The sequence below is a fragment of the Bombus fervidus genome, chromosome 8 (assembly GCF_041682495.2).
Source record: "Bombus fervidus isolate BK054 chromosome 8, iyBomFerv1, whole genome shotgun sequence".
Taxonomy (NCBI): Eukaryota; Metazoa; Arthropoda; class Insecta; order Hymenoptera; family Apidae; genus Bombus; species Bombus fervidus.
The window spans coordinates 4,633,575-4,649,150 of record NC_091524.1 but is presented as its reverse complement, the minus strand read 5'-3'; the positions used below and the strand labels follow the sequence as shown (position 1 = coordinate 4,649,150).

Below are 15,576 nucleotides of genomic sequence, written 5' to 3'. Positions count from 1 at the left end.
ACCCCATCATAGTGTTCTTCTGCAGCATCATCGTGACGGAAAGTCAGTCGTTAGACGATAGTTGATAGTTGGCAGTAATAGTCGTTCCTCGGCATCGTAAGCAATCATCATCCGAACTTGTGCATCGTAACGCATCGCCTAGAAGTCGAACTTGTAATCGCGAGTCGCTAATAGTAATCGCGAGTTCTACATCAAGTGTATAGAGTATCTGTTAATAAATATATCTTGTTAACTATACTCGAGTGTTTCTTCTGCACCTATCCACCTCAGATTTATAAATAAAGTAAAAAATATTTACACGTAACATAAATTTTGGTATATTATACAAAAGAGTCATTTTTATGAAAATAACATTATACAAAATATTGTTGTAAAATTAGTGCGTTGTATGCGAAGATGAATAAGAATTATTTTTATTATTGCTCTACACGTTAAGAAATCGTTATTTAACTAAAAATGATTTATATATCCCATTTAAACAAAATTTGGAAGCTGTACAAAGATTTTTTCTATGTAACTGTAAATGTTAAAAAAGTTCTCAATTCGAGCAACGAATTAACTTGTCTTTCAAAGTGAACACGATAAAAAACTTCTTCATTTTAAGTTCAAATTAATCATTGATATCTAATGAATCATAAATATAAATCAAATATTGTGCATAATTGTATGTTATTTGATTTTGGTGATGAAATAAAAAAGTGAGGAAAAATACGATAGAAAAAGGAAAGAGGTGAAAGATCGAGAAGCGAGAAGTGGAACTGACACGGTCGTTCTGTAAATTTGGCCCAATTGAGAAACGGCCGATTGGGTTTTCCATCGTTAGCCGGCAAATAAAAGACAAAACGTGGAACGAGGCTGAAACTGAACGAAACACGATCGTCTAGAAAATTTTATATAGGAGTCGCGACGCTCGTTTTTCTTTCTTGCTGTCGTTACTGTCGTTGTTGTTCTTCCATGGTACGCACACTAAAAAACTGGCTTTACATTAGTTCAATCGTTGAGCCAAGCGATTACATTCCAGTCGTTTGACTGGAAATCGATCAATATCTATGTTATTCCAAATGTTTTTTATCGTTTAAAGTGGTAGATTGTAATGACAATAGATACACTGTACTACGTGTCAATTAGTATTGAATATCGAGATGTTTAGATGACTCCAGTAATGCTGGAGTGTTATATTCTCGATGCTGGGAGTAAACACCGGATAGTAAAATAGACTTCCGAATCATCGAGTTGCTGGGCTGGTTTGCTTATTGGAATGACGTCCCTGTAATAGCATGAGAACATTGTTTTCATCATTCCAACAACGACCCTGTGCTGGATTAGATCACCGGACTGGAATGCCACTAGATCAATGTAAAGCCAGTTTAACATTGTTCGCTGAACTACTGTTGTGAATTTCTAACATCGTTCCTGCGAGAATTTTGCAGTTTATCAAAGTGCCTGATTTATTTTCCGATTTATTATGAGGCAAATGATGGTTTCTTCGTTAAGAATGCTTTGGAAGTGGAATTTTTTTTATAAAGAATCAGTAATAAAATACGACGAGCAGAAATCTAATAATAATTCCTACAAACTTCTATTCATTCAGCTCACAAATAACGCTGTTTTCGTTGGCAGATGCATTAGGTGAAGATAATCAACTATCTGTCAGTAATTAATCAGTGATGAATTTCTTCACATAAATAGAATTTTTTACCATCTTTTCATTAAATTTCCTACCTCTGTTTCATAAAATTTTCATCACGTACACTTTCACCCTATTACTATTCCATCACTCAAGCGTAATTTAAAAGTATATTCGACACATTTTATTCGCAAACTGGATCACCCATCATTCGCAAAAAACCAACTCAACAAAAGAAATATCGTTCCAAACGATGGACTTAACAGAAAAGGCCATGGAATCGGCTGGTCAAACGGAAATCGAATTTCTCGCTCGATCGGATCTCCGGCTAATCGAATGTTTCGAGCGCCATCATCTGCGGGTCTAATTAGCACGTCGCACCACGTGGTGTGACCTGTCACGCCAATTTCTCACGCGTCGCGAAATAATAATCGTCGCTTGAACACGCACCACGTGAATATTTATTCATTTGGGACGCGTTCACGAGGAGTTCAATTCGATCGCGCCGATTTGATCAGCGATTCTTTCCAGCTGTATGAATCATATCTATGCATGTGCATTGTACACGTATTAGTGTAGATCGATTTGAAATGCGGTTCGAGCCGGACGATGTATCGCCGGAAACGATACACGTTACGTTTTGGTCGATTGACGCGGTCTCTGTTCCGTGTCGCGAGTAAAATTGAAAAGCGTGTTAAGGCTGCTCCGTAGTCTCACTGAAATCGATCGATCGTTCAAGGTCGTTTTCTCCAACAATGCTGCAGTTTAATTTTGAGAGTATTTTAAGGATATAATCTGGTTTTAGCGGTGATTTGTACTACAAATTTCTGAAATTCATAACGCAAACAAAAAAGGTAAGGTGGAAGACTAGTTGAAAATTAAGATATGGTTTGGTCAATTAATTGTAGATAAACAACCTGGAGATTGGAGAATAACGTTGTTTAAAAAATGCAATTTATAACTTTCCATGAAAACATAAGTATTTTAATATATTCGCAGTAACGAAAGGAGAACGGAAAAAGTAGAAAAAAGGGAGGGGGAATTACAAGGCATTTTAATGTACTGATATAACTTTCAGGTTGTCGTACTGCAATTGGAGAAGCAATAAAAGGTTCACGCAAGTTTACTTTTGTCGTTCGTTCTCGTTCCCAAGTTATGGCTGTTTCTGCGTTTTAGTAGTCCTTTCGTGACGATGTCGCCTCTTAGCGACTATTCGTTCTTTAATCAAGAGAACTAAACTAATACAGATGTTACAAATTTTCAACTTTATATGATGAAAAGATAAAAAAAAAAAAAAAAAAATCACAAATACAAAAATTAAAAGGTATTTAATTAAATGGTCAGAGCAACGTAAATATTACAGTTAGTCGCGAGACCAATTTAAACAGCCAAAGATACAAAGGCATGCAGAAAAAAGTAGATTAACCAGTGAATGGTAGTATAAGTGGTAGAATCGGAAATATGAATTTCCGGATGAGAATGAACGCGGTATCGAATCGAGCCGGATTAAACGAGTGTTTTATTTGGACCAGCGATTCTTTTAAGCGCGTTCGATCCCTTGTTTCCTCCAAAAAGATACATGGTATCTATAGATTAGGTAAATTGCAGATATTTACACATTTAAATACATTTTTATCTTTTCTTCTCTTTTTTTACTTTTACATAAAATAGAACAAAATTCTTACAGAATCTTACCTTGAAGAGAATCGAGATGCCAAGGTTCATGAACGGTTTCGTAAAGTCGATCACGCTTTCACGGGCGTAATTGATAGTCATCGAGCCGACTGCCAAGTCTGCTTTCTGCGAATAGAGACGAATACGTTCGATTAGTCGACGGAAATAAAGGAAACGACGTTGCTTCGACAAAACCGAGGATATAATGTTTCGTAAATGCAATGCGGTTAGATACATGGATCTAAACATTCTTTAAAAGAAAAATAAGTATGAGACATGGTATATAGCATGTAGAAGTACGAAGGATAATCACGAGAAGACGTAGATCAAAGTATCTAACCGTAATTCACGAAAATGTGATGGAATATATGGATTCATTTGCTGGCGGTTGTATCTGGTGGTTGTGGATCTCCTACCTTTCTCCATGTTCTTTCACGTTTCTGCATGTATCTGTATCTCCTAAATCTAATTTCCTATGTCTAATCTAAAGCAGCGAGAGTGGCGGTGTTCTTGTGAAATGACGTGCAGTTGGTGCAGGATTTTTAAGACTTGCTACGGAAGCAAGGGTAAGACGCTAGAAAATCTACTCGCTTTTTAAATGTACATCATTTCAAATTCTACGTCTACGTTAAAATCACCTCGTGTGGACATTACGTAGATACAGTGAAATTTCTACAGGGATCGTTATTTTTTACTTCCTATCTTTAGAACGATATCACATTGAGGTTTTTGAAAACTGGTAAAGAAATCGAATGTCGTTAATCCGTGGACGAATCGTACGATTCGAATTCATTGAAAAATCCATTCAATCTGTGTCCAGGTCTCGCAAAAACCGAAGAATCGCTCGAGGACTTGATAGAAGGGAAAAGATTTGGCCGAGAAAACGGTTTTCGGGACTACGATGCAAAACGCGGTATGCATACGCAGCTGAGATACGTTATCTCGCTGCTTTTTCAGCGTCTGGAAAAGCACTTGCTGTGCCATAGGGCACGCCATGAGACTAGGCAGATTTATTTCTGGCTGCGGCTGCTTGGAAACCGTATATGTGGTCACGACCGATAAGGCTGGCTGAAAGAAACCGCTCAGCTCGCCCCTTCGCGTGTCTTTCCACCATTTCTTCCTTTGTTCTTCTATCTCGTTCGATAAAACGATCGTTCTAACAATCGTTTTATCAAATACTTAATAATTATCCTTGTATCTCGTGGTATTTTAAATATGATTTAAATAGAATGGTCGAAATGTTTAAACTTTCTACCGACAGTGTACATTGCCTATATTTGTTTCATTCTTGATTTTTTTCGTACAAGTTTTACACTCGAGTTGTCGTCGGTACTTCTAGCGTTGATGGTATTAGAATATATCCCAGAGGTGAAAAAGATCGAAGAGATTCAGCCTGCAGCGAACAGAGCGGCAGAGAGGTAAAGAGAAAAATTAAAGTAAAAAAACAGTTCTTCACGAACATCGTGGCTCTCGTTGAGATGGCCTGTTTTTCATGGAAACGCATCGAGAACGTAACGTAACGTAACGTAACGTAAAAAACGATCAGTTAAATCAATTTGCCGAGCCATCGACAGAGCCGGCCGTCGAACCAGACTTTTCGAACACAGTTCCTCGCGCAGAATCACCGATGATTGAGCCAGAATTTTCTTCCTTTCTTTTTTAATCCAGTCCTACGAGGAGTCGACGAGAGTTTCGTCAGCGTTCCACCTTGCTTTTCTTTTTTTTTTTACCAGCCATTCGGATCGTTTCGATCGTGCTGCCGTAACTTCGTTCGAAAACTGCATTCCTGAATCGGCAGAGAGGTTAGACGTAGGGAAAATAAGCCTCTCGTAATATCGAAGGAATTTTCAAATGGAACGTTTTAATTATTTCCTATTGATCGAATATTTCTGCAGCGAACGCATTTACGCGATATCGGCGCGCTATTTATTTACTTATGTGTACCTATGTAAAAGAGAAGAAAAAGAAAGGAGAGGCTCGTTCATTAATCACGGGACTCGCGTAAATTATATACACATCTATCGCCATTAGAGAGCGAAAGGGAATTCTAAGTAGAGCCACTTATTCAACCCGAGTTCCCCTTCTTCTTTATTACAGAAAAATCGCGGCGATTAAGTCGCACTTTTCCGTTGGCGCGCCACTGCCTAGACACGAGAATTATTAATGATCATCTGACAAAATTAATAACAGCAACCTCGGGTGATTTAGCGCCGTCCGCTTTGTGCCAGCTGTCGTGCTAGGTACACGGTGGGAAAAACTCCTAGCCGCAGGAAATTTCTCTTCGTTTTCAGTCCTTTGCAATCGCGCACCCCTTTAAGCTGGTTTTCGTTTAATCGTTAATTATCTTTTGCTCCGACTAATTCTCCAACCAAGTTTCTGTTAATTCCATTTGTCGAGGAATTCCGCTGTGATTTTAAGTTCGAATACATGGCGCGCGCGCGCGCGCGCTCGATTTCCCCTAACGTTTCGCAATTGCGCGGGCGTCTGTGTTTTTGCTTGACTAGACTGTAAACGCGAGAAAATTATTGCCGCGCTAATTTCTCCGAAACCGCGATATTAATTTGTTCTACGGACGCAAAGATCCGCGAACCCCGGATTCATCCATTATGCATCGCGCAGGAAAGTACACATTCGACTTGAGCTTTCTAGAATACCGAATAGCCCGACTCCGACGTTCGAGATTTATTGCGAAAGTAGTTTCTGGAATTTCCCTGTTAAGAGAGAGAAAGAGAGAGAGAGAGAGAGAGAGAGACTTGGACGGACACATCTATACGCGCGAGCTTTATATTTTTTACGACACGACGGTTTTAATCTCGTTTGTTCTTTTTTTTTTTTTTTTTTACCAGAATATGATCCTGAAACAAACGAAGCGTTGCTATATTTTACAGATTCATTTCGAAGTAACGCATACGGGGCGTTGGTCGAATGAATTTTCCTCTCTTTTAATGCAATTTTCATCTCTCCCAAGGGCTGCACAGAGTGTGCAAGAGGAACGTTCCGTCAAGTTGTTGGTAACGCGCTAATTTGCTAACTTTATCGCTGATAGTATTTGATTCCCGGTTGGCAGAGATCTGCTAGACGTAATCCGCACTTAATCAATCGGCTGTGCGCGTATTAACTGCTACCTAGGTCTCATTTGGTTGACGGTTGAAGCTACCATACACGGAACCATGGTTTCACACGAACCAGTAGGGAACACGGTGCACGCATTTCCATCGTTCCGTTGCATCGGCTCGCGATTTGCATTGCAAATTGTTTGCGCGGAATGTGTTGTCGCACCCACCGTATCTTTGTTGACGGTAGTTAGCCGAGAACTTGCACTTGGAACTCGGAGTTCGAATTCGCTAGGGAATTAACGAAGGGAAATTCATTATCTTCGTTTTATCGTTTTTTTTTTTAACTTGTATACAAGTTAAACAATTTTTTATCACGATGGATATCGAGAAGCTTATTCTAGTTTCAAGTACTACGACAGTGTACTGGAGATATAATTTATTTAATTTAAAAAGAAGTTTAAATAATAAATCGAATTTAGTGATAATGAAACTCTCAAGTTCGCAAGACAAGTATCTTGGCAACCGCGCTAAAGATTTTCTAAGTTCTTTTTATTTGATATATTACAGCTACGTGTGTAATGTACGGAATAGACATTTCATAATGCAATTATCAATTCATTGGTATATTATTCATTCTTCCTCCAGGATATTCATTAATATTTTAACGAACTTTTAACAAACTTTTAATCAATTTTTATTAAATTGTATACTCCTCTTCTCTCGCTCCATCATCATTGAACGATGAAACATGTGCAAAGATATATCTTCATATTTGTTATGTTTTCAATTAGGTTATGTCAGGTGGTTTTGTCAATAACGTAGATTTTTATTTCAATATTGAAACTATCGGCAAGACTACCCAATTTATAACTGGCTGTGACAATTTTTACGAAACTGCGACTCTCAGTCAATTTCAATTCATTCGTAATTAAATTGCGTGTTTGTAATTAATCGAAGACAACATGGGAAAAATATAAATCCATTCCTGTTGATTTCTCAACTTTTATGCCAGTTAGTGGATAATGCAAAGATAAAAGCACATTCATCTCTATAATTGCTCTTTTGTAAAAGACAGGAAACACATATGACTTTTTTATGTTTTTCACTTGTGATCCGCGGTTCTATTGTAAATCGATATTAATTTACTTTGTGCTGCTTTAAAACGCGTGTAAATGCATCCGTGACATACAAAATCCTATAAATAAAGCAACATTCCCAGGGTGTACTGAACCCGCGCTTCATCGTCGATGCTTCAGTATCCTCGTCTATGGGGACACTTGCTTCAACTATCCGAAATGTACTTACGAGCAAACGTAATGTGTACTCTCCAGAGCGTGATCGTGACGAGGTTGCGGCGCGGCAGCGCGGTTACATGTAAATTTCCACGAGCGTAGACGCTTCGAGAATAGACATACTCACCTTGTCTATCAGCTGGCGAACTATTCCGTTCCACTCGCCAGTCTCGTAATCGTAAACGCCGTACTTGCCATCCGGCACGAGCTCGATCCTGTAGGCGAAGCCCACCATGTGAGCTATCTCCTTGAGTAGGTCGATGCAGAAGCCCTCGTAACGTGCGTTCCCGCTGAAATTCCCTCTGCTCTTCAGCATTACGTACGGCTGCTCCTACGGGGACCATAAAAAGGAGCTACTACCTTTTGTCCTCTTCTTCTTCCTCTTCTCTTTTCTGACCTCACTTTCCCGACCTTTTTTTGCTTTCTCTTTATCCGTACGTATCTGTAAGACTCTTTTTTCCCCATCCTATAGTACCTTGCTTCTACCACATCATTCATATGTTTTCTCTTTTACTTTTGTTTTATTAACCTTCCCTTTTTCATTAAGATCCCCTGTTCCTCTCTCATTTTTCGAGCATTTCTACTTGAATATTAATCATGTTTTCTCTACTCTATCCCTTCGTAGTTTCTCTAATTTCCTTTTAGTTTCCTTTTATCTTTGTCAGAAAATTTTCTACCCACTCTTTGTAAGGATAATCGGTTACACAAATGGGAAGCTAGCCTTTTTCTTCTTTCTAACATTTCAGCTTATACTACTAACGTTCCTCAAGGCATTTAACTGTGAGATAGCTGCTACTTTGTACCAATCTACAGTTCGACTTATAAATTATCCCAATTATTTTTCGCATATAGTGTTTCCTACTCGAAAGTAGTCGAAAAAGGAAAAAGAGGGAGACGACGTTTGTCGACGATCGAGCCTCCATTGTTCCACGTGTCTCGAACGAATCTGATCGATATTTACCGCAAATGCACGACGCGTAGAGTCTCGGACTGGACGGCGTTCGATGCTGATTACCGGCTAAATGGATTACCAGTCGATAGACTATTACCACGAACGTTCCCTCGGGATAATGTAGCCACGCGTACAAGGCAACTCAGCTGCAAGAACGTAGAAGAGGCAAACGAAACGACGAAAGGGAGTGTTTCTACCTGCGATTTCTCTCCCGCATGGGGATTTTCGACGCGACGGTATAATTCATTTTGAAAGTAAAAGTCTCGAATGAACGCGACACTCTGGATGGGTAAAATGACTCGAAAATTCACGTAGTTGGATTTTAAACACTCTCTGTGTACAATTCGGCGCAAAATATTACCTACATTCTCCATTTGCTTCTAATTTATAAGTCTAATAATTTTAATAATTCTTTTATTAATTTTCCTATTTTAATCTTCACATTTTGTATTTTAGTTTTATAAGAATTTCCTGCTAACTTTCGTAACAAATGAACTCCTGGAAGTAATTTGTTTCTTGAAAATTGCACATCAATCGCGTGTTTACGTAATGAAATTGGTAAATTTTACAAAGCAACAATCCTATAAAACATTCAAGGAATCGAGCAGTTTGTCTTTTGAGAGGATCGAATAAGACGAACGAAAACTCATTTGAACTCGTAAATGAACTTTGCCACCTACTTTGTGACACGCGGTACAATTGTGGGAGGGGAATGAAAAGATCTTGTTTTCCAAATACACATGTGTTCGCTGAACACAGAAGAGATCCGTGTAATTTGCGGTGATGGAGTGGTTTGTGGTCGAGTAATTGGAAAATCGAATTCATTTAAGTTTAATTTAAGTTCCGCCAGCGGGGCGGGGTGTTTCGGTAAATGGGGAAATTCAGAGGCGTGCTCGCACATCGAACCTTCGGTATTCCCCCGAATTGCAAATTAGGCATGTGTGTTCGCGAGTTCCGTTAATCACGTCAACTTTACCCGAAAACGAACAGATTCCCGAAGAGGAAGACAGAGAAGTTCCTGCGTTATGACAAGAATCCCTATCCGTGATTAACTTTTCATCCTAATCGAATCGTTTCTGTAACCATCAGGTGATTTGAAATTATTTTATAGCAGAGTATAAAATCTTCTAAACATTATCTATACATATACTTAATATTTCCTCAACGAATAAGTAATTTCATGAATCAAGATTTACAAGAAGTATCAGTTTTAAAGTTAGAAAATTCATGGAAGCTAGTTATCATAGTTCCTTCCTTTACAGTCTCTTTAAATAATAATAATAATAATAATTTTTAAAGAAATTTACACAGCAGCTTTCCCAAATTTAAACTCACATAGGAACTGGAATGGACATTTTGATTAATTATCTACGACGATTAGTAACGAGGTTTTAATACTTCTATTATAACATAATACGCATAGTATACTATGATATAATTATAATATAATAGGCCGAAATTTATATGAGATGATAGTAGCCTTTGAAATTCAATCTTCGTAGAAATACTACAATTTATATACAATAATTTAATCGATATATGATTAATTAAATATGTATATCTGTATTTAAATAATTTATTGCAAATTCTTATATCGTGTTATTTTATCATGAAAGAAATTTGAAACTTGATTCATAGGTTCTCAGTGGTTCGCGTTGACTAATGTCAATTAACAGCTTCTGATCCATGTTCGATTTATGGGCTTTATTACGCGATGCGGCGACAGTCGGTGATTTAGCTTCGACTCCTCGGTCAGATGAGGCGAGACAAGTCGCGCGAATGATCGATTACGATGATTTAGAAGGTGGACAGGTCTGAATAAACGACGAGTCGAGAAACGTCCAAACGTCTAATAATCAGCGCGAGTACAAAAGTGTCTTGTGAACGGAGGTGGGTTCGGCTTTTTATGTTGCTCTGTATCATCCTGGTGAGAGGTGATTTTAATCGAAATGGAGTGATCAAAAAATCCTTTTCGTACGTTGTGTTGCAACTTTCGCCTTCGATTCATGCAGCAAATCTTCGTGGTGTAACAAGTATTTCACCCTTGAATCCTATCGAGAGTCGGTGTTTCGCGCTTATTCAAAGTATTCCCGAGGGATTGTCTATTACCTACACATGTCCTTTATCTATGTTTATCTATGTATCTGTGTTTACAGCAACCACCTAATTCATTGACACTAAGAGTGCATTGTACGTTAACGCTTTAATTATGGAACACGGCAATTGATATGCAAACTAAAAGTTACGTTATCTACATTAAACATAGAAGATATTAATTGATATTTCGACATTTAGTAGTATTTAATATCACATAATATTATTTCATTATTAGAATAGAATTAATGCCCCTCGATAGATAACGTAATTTTTAATTACGATAATAATTAGCGCATTCCATATTGAAGCGATAATATTTCAATTTGTTAAACGTTAAATTCGAGTGTCTAGACTAATGTAACTATCAGGTGCGTATGAGACTATTCACAAGTGTAAGGAGACATGAAATCGTTATGTAAACTTGTATCGACTAAAAGATGTGAAAAGAGTGATCTAATATTGGAAAGAGACAAAGACAAAGACAGTCTAGAGAATGTTAACTGTGTAAGATTGGTTAGAGTGTGTATCTATAGTTACCTAGGTGGAAATCACGCGCGTAGGAGAGAAAGGTGTGAGAACCAAGTGAGATGAGAGAAATTAAACAAACCAAATCATACATGTCGCATGAGTTCTCTGACGATGCCGTTCCACTCCCCGGTTTCCGGGTCTTTCGCGCCGTACTTCCTGTCCGGTACCAGCTCCAATCTGTATGAGAAGCCGACCTCCCTTGCCACCGCCTCCAGTAGGTCCACGCAAAAACCGTAAAACCGCGCGTTCCCCGTGTAGTTTTTTTCGTAGTGCATCATCACGTACGGAATTTCCTGTGTCGCAACAGGGGGTCCATGCAAACAACGGAACACGCTATCAGATCTGGACGATACACGAGCCTACACAGGACGATACATGTTTCACGTTCGTACGGTTCCCTAATCGCTCCCGAGAGGCTTTTCCAAATGGGAGAAATTCGCATCGCTAGCTATTTTCAACGTCATCGATCGAATAATTATCGATTTATCGTTTAGAAACTATCGGTGTCTTGTAAACGCTAAAAAAGTCGATAGCGTACGATTGATTGTAGTTCGAGCTGCCTTACACAATTGTAACAATTAAAATTTTTATTAGTGAAATGTCTCACGTCACAAGTTAATATATTTCGCTGTGTAATAATAAAACAAATGAAATTTTATAAATGGCAAGTCGTTTGATAGTTCTACTTAGGGTAAAATTGTGAAAATGAAAAGTCTATAACTAGTCTAGAACTTGTAACTTGATAGTTTACTGCTATTGCTGTGCAAAAGGGTCCTGGAATGCGATACAACAATTTCATGTTCCTATATTCGTTTTTTGAAAATTTCAGAAATATTTTAAAAGGAAAATTAAACAAAGATTGCATACAATTTGCCATAATCCGAACCAGAATACCTACGACAATTTTGCGTTTCTACGTTTACCCTATTTGGGCGGAGGAAAATGGCCCTACCTCTGGAAATCTTCGAGCCAGACTATAGCAACTCTATATTGGTTCGATTGTTAGCGATTTCACGACTCGTCGATGCAGTCGATTTTATCCCCGGGAAACGTAGAAATTTTATACCACTTTAGCCTCTATCCTTCGATCGGAATGACGCGTTAGGTAGTACGGATACCGGACATAAAGTACGAGGTTCCGTTACGCGGACTTCGCCACAGTGGCTCGTAAATATCCTTCCTATGGATCATTGACAATGAACACTCTATTGCTCGAATCTTCGTGTCGAAGTCTATCAGGTGACGTGTTATTGCTCGTGTGCCTGAAACGTCACCTAACATGATCAATTCAAGTCAATCGTCCTTCAACGTTTTACGATGCGATCGTTCGATGGCATTCCATTGATTTCTCCATTCTTATCAAATTTTCCTACACTTGTTGCTTCGATATTATCCACGTATTAGAAAGTTCTACTTCGAGTTTATTTCAGATACGTGACATTTTCGATTAACAGTACGAAAAAGTGGTTTGTGATTCGCGCGAAGTTTAAAACGATAGACGCGAAAACGTATCGAATTAGTCCTTCTGCGATTTATTAAAATGGGGAGATTGCCTTTCCGTGATTTTAAATAGGAATGAATGACACTTGAAAGAGGAAAATTCAGTGGTTAAGACTCACCAATATAGTGATGACGAGCAGAGTGACATTCGCTGATCCTGGCTCGAAAAATGCCGCGGTGTCCGTCACGTTGACGCCGGCGCCTGGACGCCATTCACCGACCTATTTCATTCTCATGTGATTTTTTATGATGTTTGTGAAAAAATTTGAAGCGATGGTTAAACAGAGAGTGTACCTTGACGAGCGAATGTTGTTTTAGTTTCAGCAGGTCCAGCTTGAATTGAATTCTGCGCCCTTCTTTGAACTCGATGGGACCGGAAATACCCTTCATCTCGACCTGAAAGAACAAGGTATGGTGGTTATTTATTTGAGAATTGTATTTTGCATATGTAAGAATTATCGTGGAAGGAATAGTTTGTCAGTCTTCAATATCTTGGTTACTATTAACACTTTGACTGCCACGCCGAAATCACATGCTTCGCTCAGGATTCCACGGGAGTATTTTTATTATTCAAAGCATATAATGGCAAAATAATAATAAATTGATAATGTAAGACAACATTATTCCCCAATGGACCGTTTATCTTATTGGTGGTCACGGGTGACCACCGTGGCGCCTTGGTAACAATTGATAGCGACATATTATAACAAGGCTTCGTTTATTTCAACAAACCATTCGCATTCGTTATTTCGTCGTAAGCAAAACGTCCAGAATATCTTGTTGAAACGTGTAGAATATATTAGTAAACAGTATTTGCTCATTCTATATATAATAGTGAGGTATGTGTACACTTCTAACTTCAATTATATGATTATAAAGCAGCATTTACAATTATTTTCTAAGGCGTGTTTATAATAATATTCGTAGATTACCTTTCAAAGATATGGATGCAAACACAATGCACCGTTTGGTGCAAGATTTGTTCTCATTTTTTTTTATTGATGTTCTAATAAAAATATTTAATTGTTCAATGGAGTATTTTATATTCCAAAGTATCTCCTATTTATCGGTTATATTCAAAATGTCCTAATTGTCAATTTTCATACAATTTTTACAATTGTAAGAAATTGAAGCACTCCGGTCACCAATGACCATTGTGGCGTCACAGGAGAAACCGTGGCCGGTCATATATGATCAACGTGGCAGTCAAAGAGTTAACTGAGGAAAGAAATAGGACATTAATCGCACGCATATTTTCATATATCTTACACACACACACAAACGCACGCACGTCTCCCTCCCTCTCTGACTCTGTCTCTCTCTCTTATATACACATATAAAATATATATAGATCTAGATAACAAAAGGTAACTTTTAATACAATTTAAACCGAACAATGTGTACCAACTATAACAGTTTTCAACTTCCAAAAGTTTCAGATGTTAAATAGACCAAACTTGCAAGAAAATCTCTCCGAAACTCACGAGCTAAAATAAAATAAAAGGCGTCTCTCTATTGTCTGTCCGCAAGGATAAGTTCGAAAAAATCTTTTCACGATCGTTGAATCATAATTGCGCATTTGCACCAGAGTCAGTGGCCGTCGAGGAGGAAAACGGAAAGGTAACGTGGAACTAAAGACACGACGAGGAGATTAAAAGTCCGACGGGGTCAAAGCTACCCCGTCCGTTTCTCAAATTTATGCGGTCCACGATCTCCTGGACGACAGGACACGAGCTAGAGACGCATCATCCGGCACGTTCTCAAAATATTTTCGCGCGGTGTAGCCAGGGGAGGAAGGAAGCGTGGATCAAGCGTCTCGGCCAGCTTCCGCTTGGACTCCTTCGCGAGGCGAAAGCCAGCCTAACGACTTCCGTCGTCGAAGGATTCGCCGCAATAACGACTTTTTAAGAGTGGTAACTCTTAACTGGTGTAAGAAAGCGCCTCTGATCCCATGGAACCATGTCATGCAAGTTAAGGATGAATAAAATGCACGATAATCGTAGTTTTCAAGAAGTTCCAGGTTCTTGTATAATTTTTGTTGCTTCATTTCTTGGCGAATGTATACTTTGGGTTCGTTCGGAGGGGGGGGGGACTTGCGTTAATTTGCGTCTGCAGGGCGTTAATTCGAGGGGGGTAAGAAACGACCAGAGGAAACACACGATGATGTATAACTGTAATTTAACAGTTTTGCCAGCGGTGTATTGTCGAGACGGGAAATACGGGCAGATAAAGAACCGGTGACGAGCACGTTAATTAACACGTTCCGTGTCATGTTTCTTTCGCGTGAAGATCGTATGGGTGATAGTGGAAATCATGGCAAGTTTGTTGTACAGAGTACCTCGTTCAAACTTAACGTCTATGTCACTTTAATAAAAAGTGTATAATAATAAAAGGCGTTTATGGTTTATAATAATAAAAAAATACAAAATCGAAGAGAACACCACTAAGACAACTTTGCGGGAATTTTATTGTCAGTATATATACGCTTCTTGAAATAATATAAACTTCGTTTAGTCATCTCTTACTACTCTAAATAGCAGCAGAAGCAATTTATATATCCGCAAGTTAAAACGCTCTTTATATGTCCAATTTAATTTACATTCTATATACGTGCGTTTATTTTTATGCATAAAACTCTCTTCAATTTACACTTCGTTTATCTTTTAATTTATTTATGCCTTGTTTATTTCAAAACTAGTTACCGGAGATACAGCAGCGTTTTATCTTCAGACTACGTTTAATCTTTATTAAAACACTTTGAATACCAGAAAACGGAGAGTATTACTCTAGCTATGGTCTTGTGAAAAAACTTACGAGGCAACGGGGGATTCGTTCACTCGCGAGTCTCAG

General features: G+C 38.4%; 1 protein-coding gene across 8 annotated transcripts in view; it reads right to left on the bottom strand.

The window, feature by feature from the left end:
- LOC139990319 (glutamate receptor ionotropic, kainate 2) overlaps positions 1–15,576 on the bottom strand; it is a 119,892-nt gene that overhangs the window by 13,727 nt on the left and 90,589 nt on the right. For 3 of the 8 annotated variants that reach the window (XM_072009472.1, XM_072009478.1, XM_072009477.1), the window contains exons 9-13: positions 13,021–13,122; positions 12,846–12,947; positions 11,316–11,585; positions 7,777–7,980; positions 3,323–3,427 (exon numbers count right to left, since the gene is read on the bottom strand). In XM_072009472.1, the coding sequence (XP_071865573.1) occupies positions 3,323–3,427; positions 7,777–7,980; positions 11,316–11,585; positions 12,846–12,947; positions 13,021–13,122 (783 nt within the window). The remainder of the gene's footprint in view (positions 1–3,322; positions 3,428–7,776; positions 7,981–11,315; positions 11,586–12,845; positions 12,948–13,020; positions 13,123–15,576) is intronic. The other 5 variants (XM_072009473.1, XM_072009474.1, XM_072009475.1 and 2 more) reach the window with 5 other exon arrangements.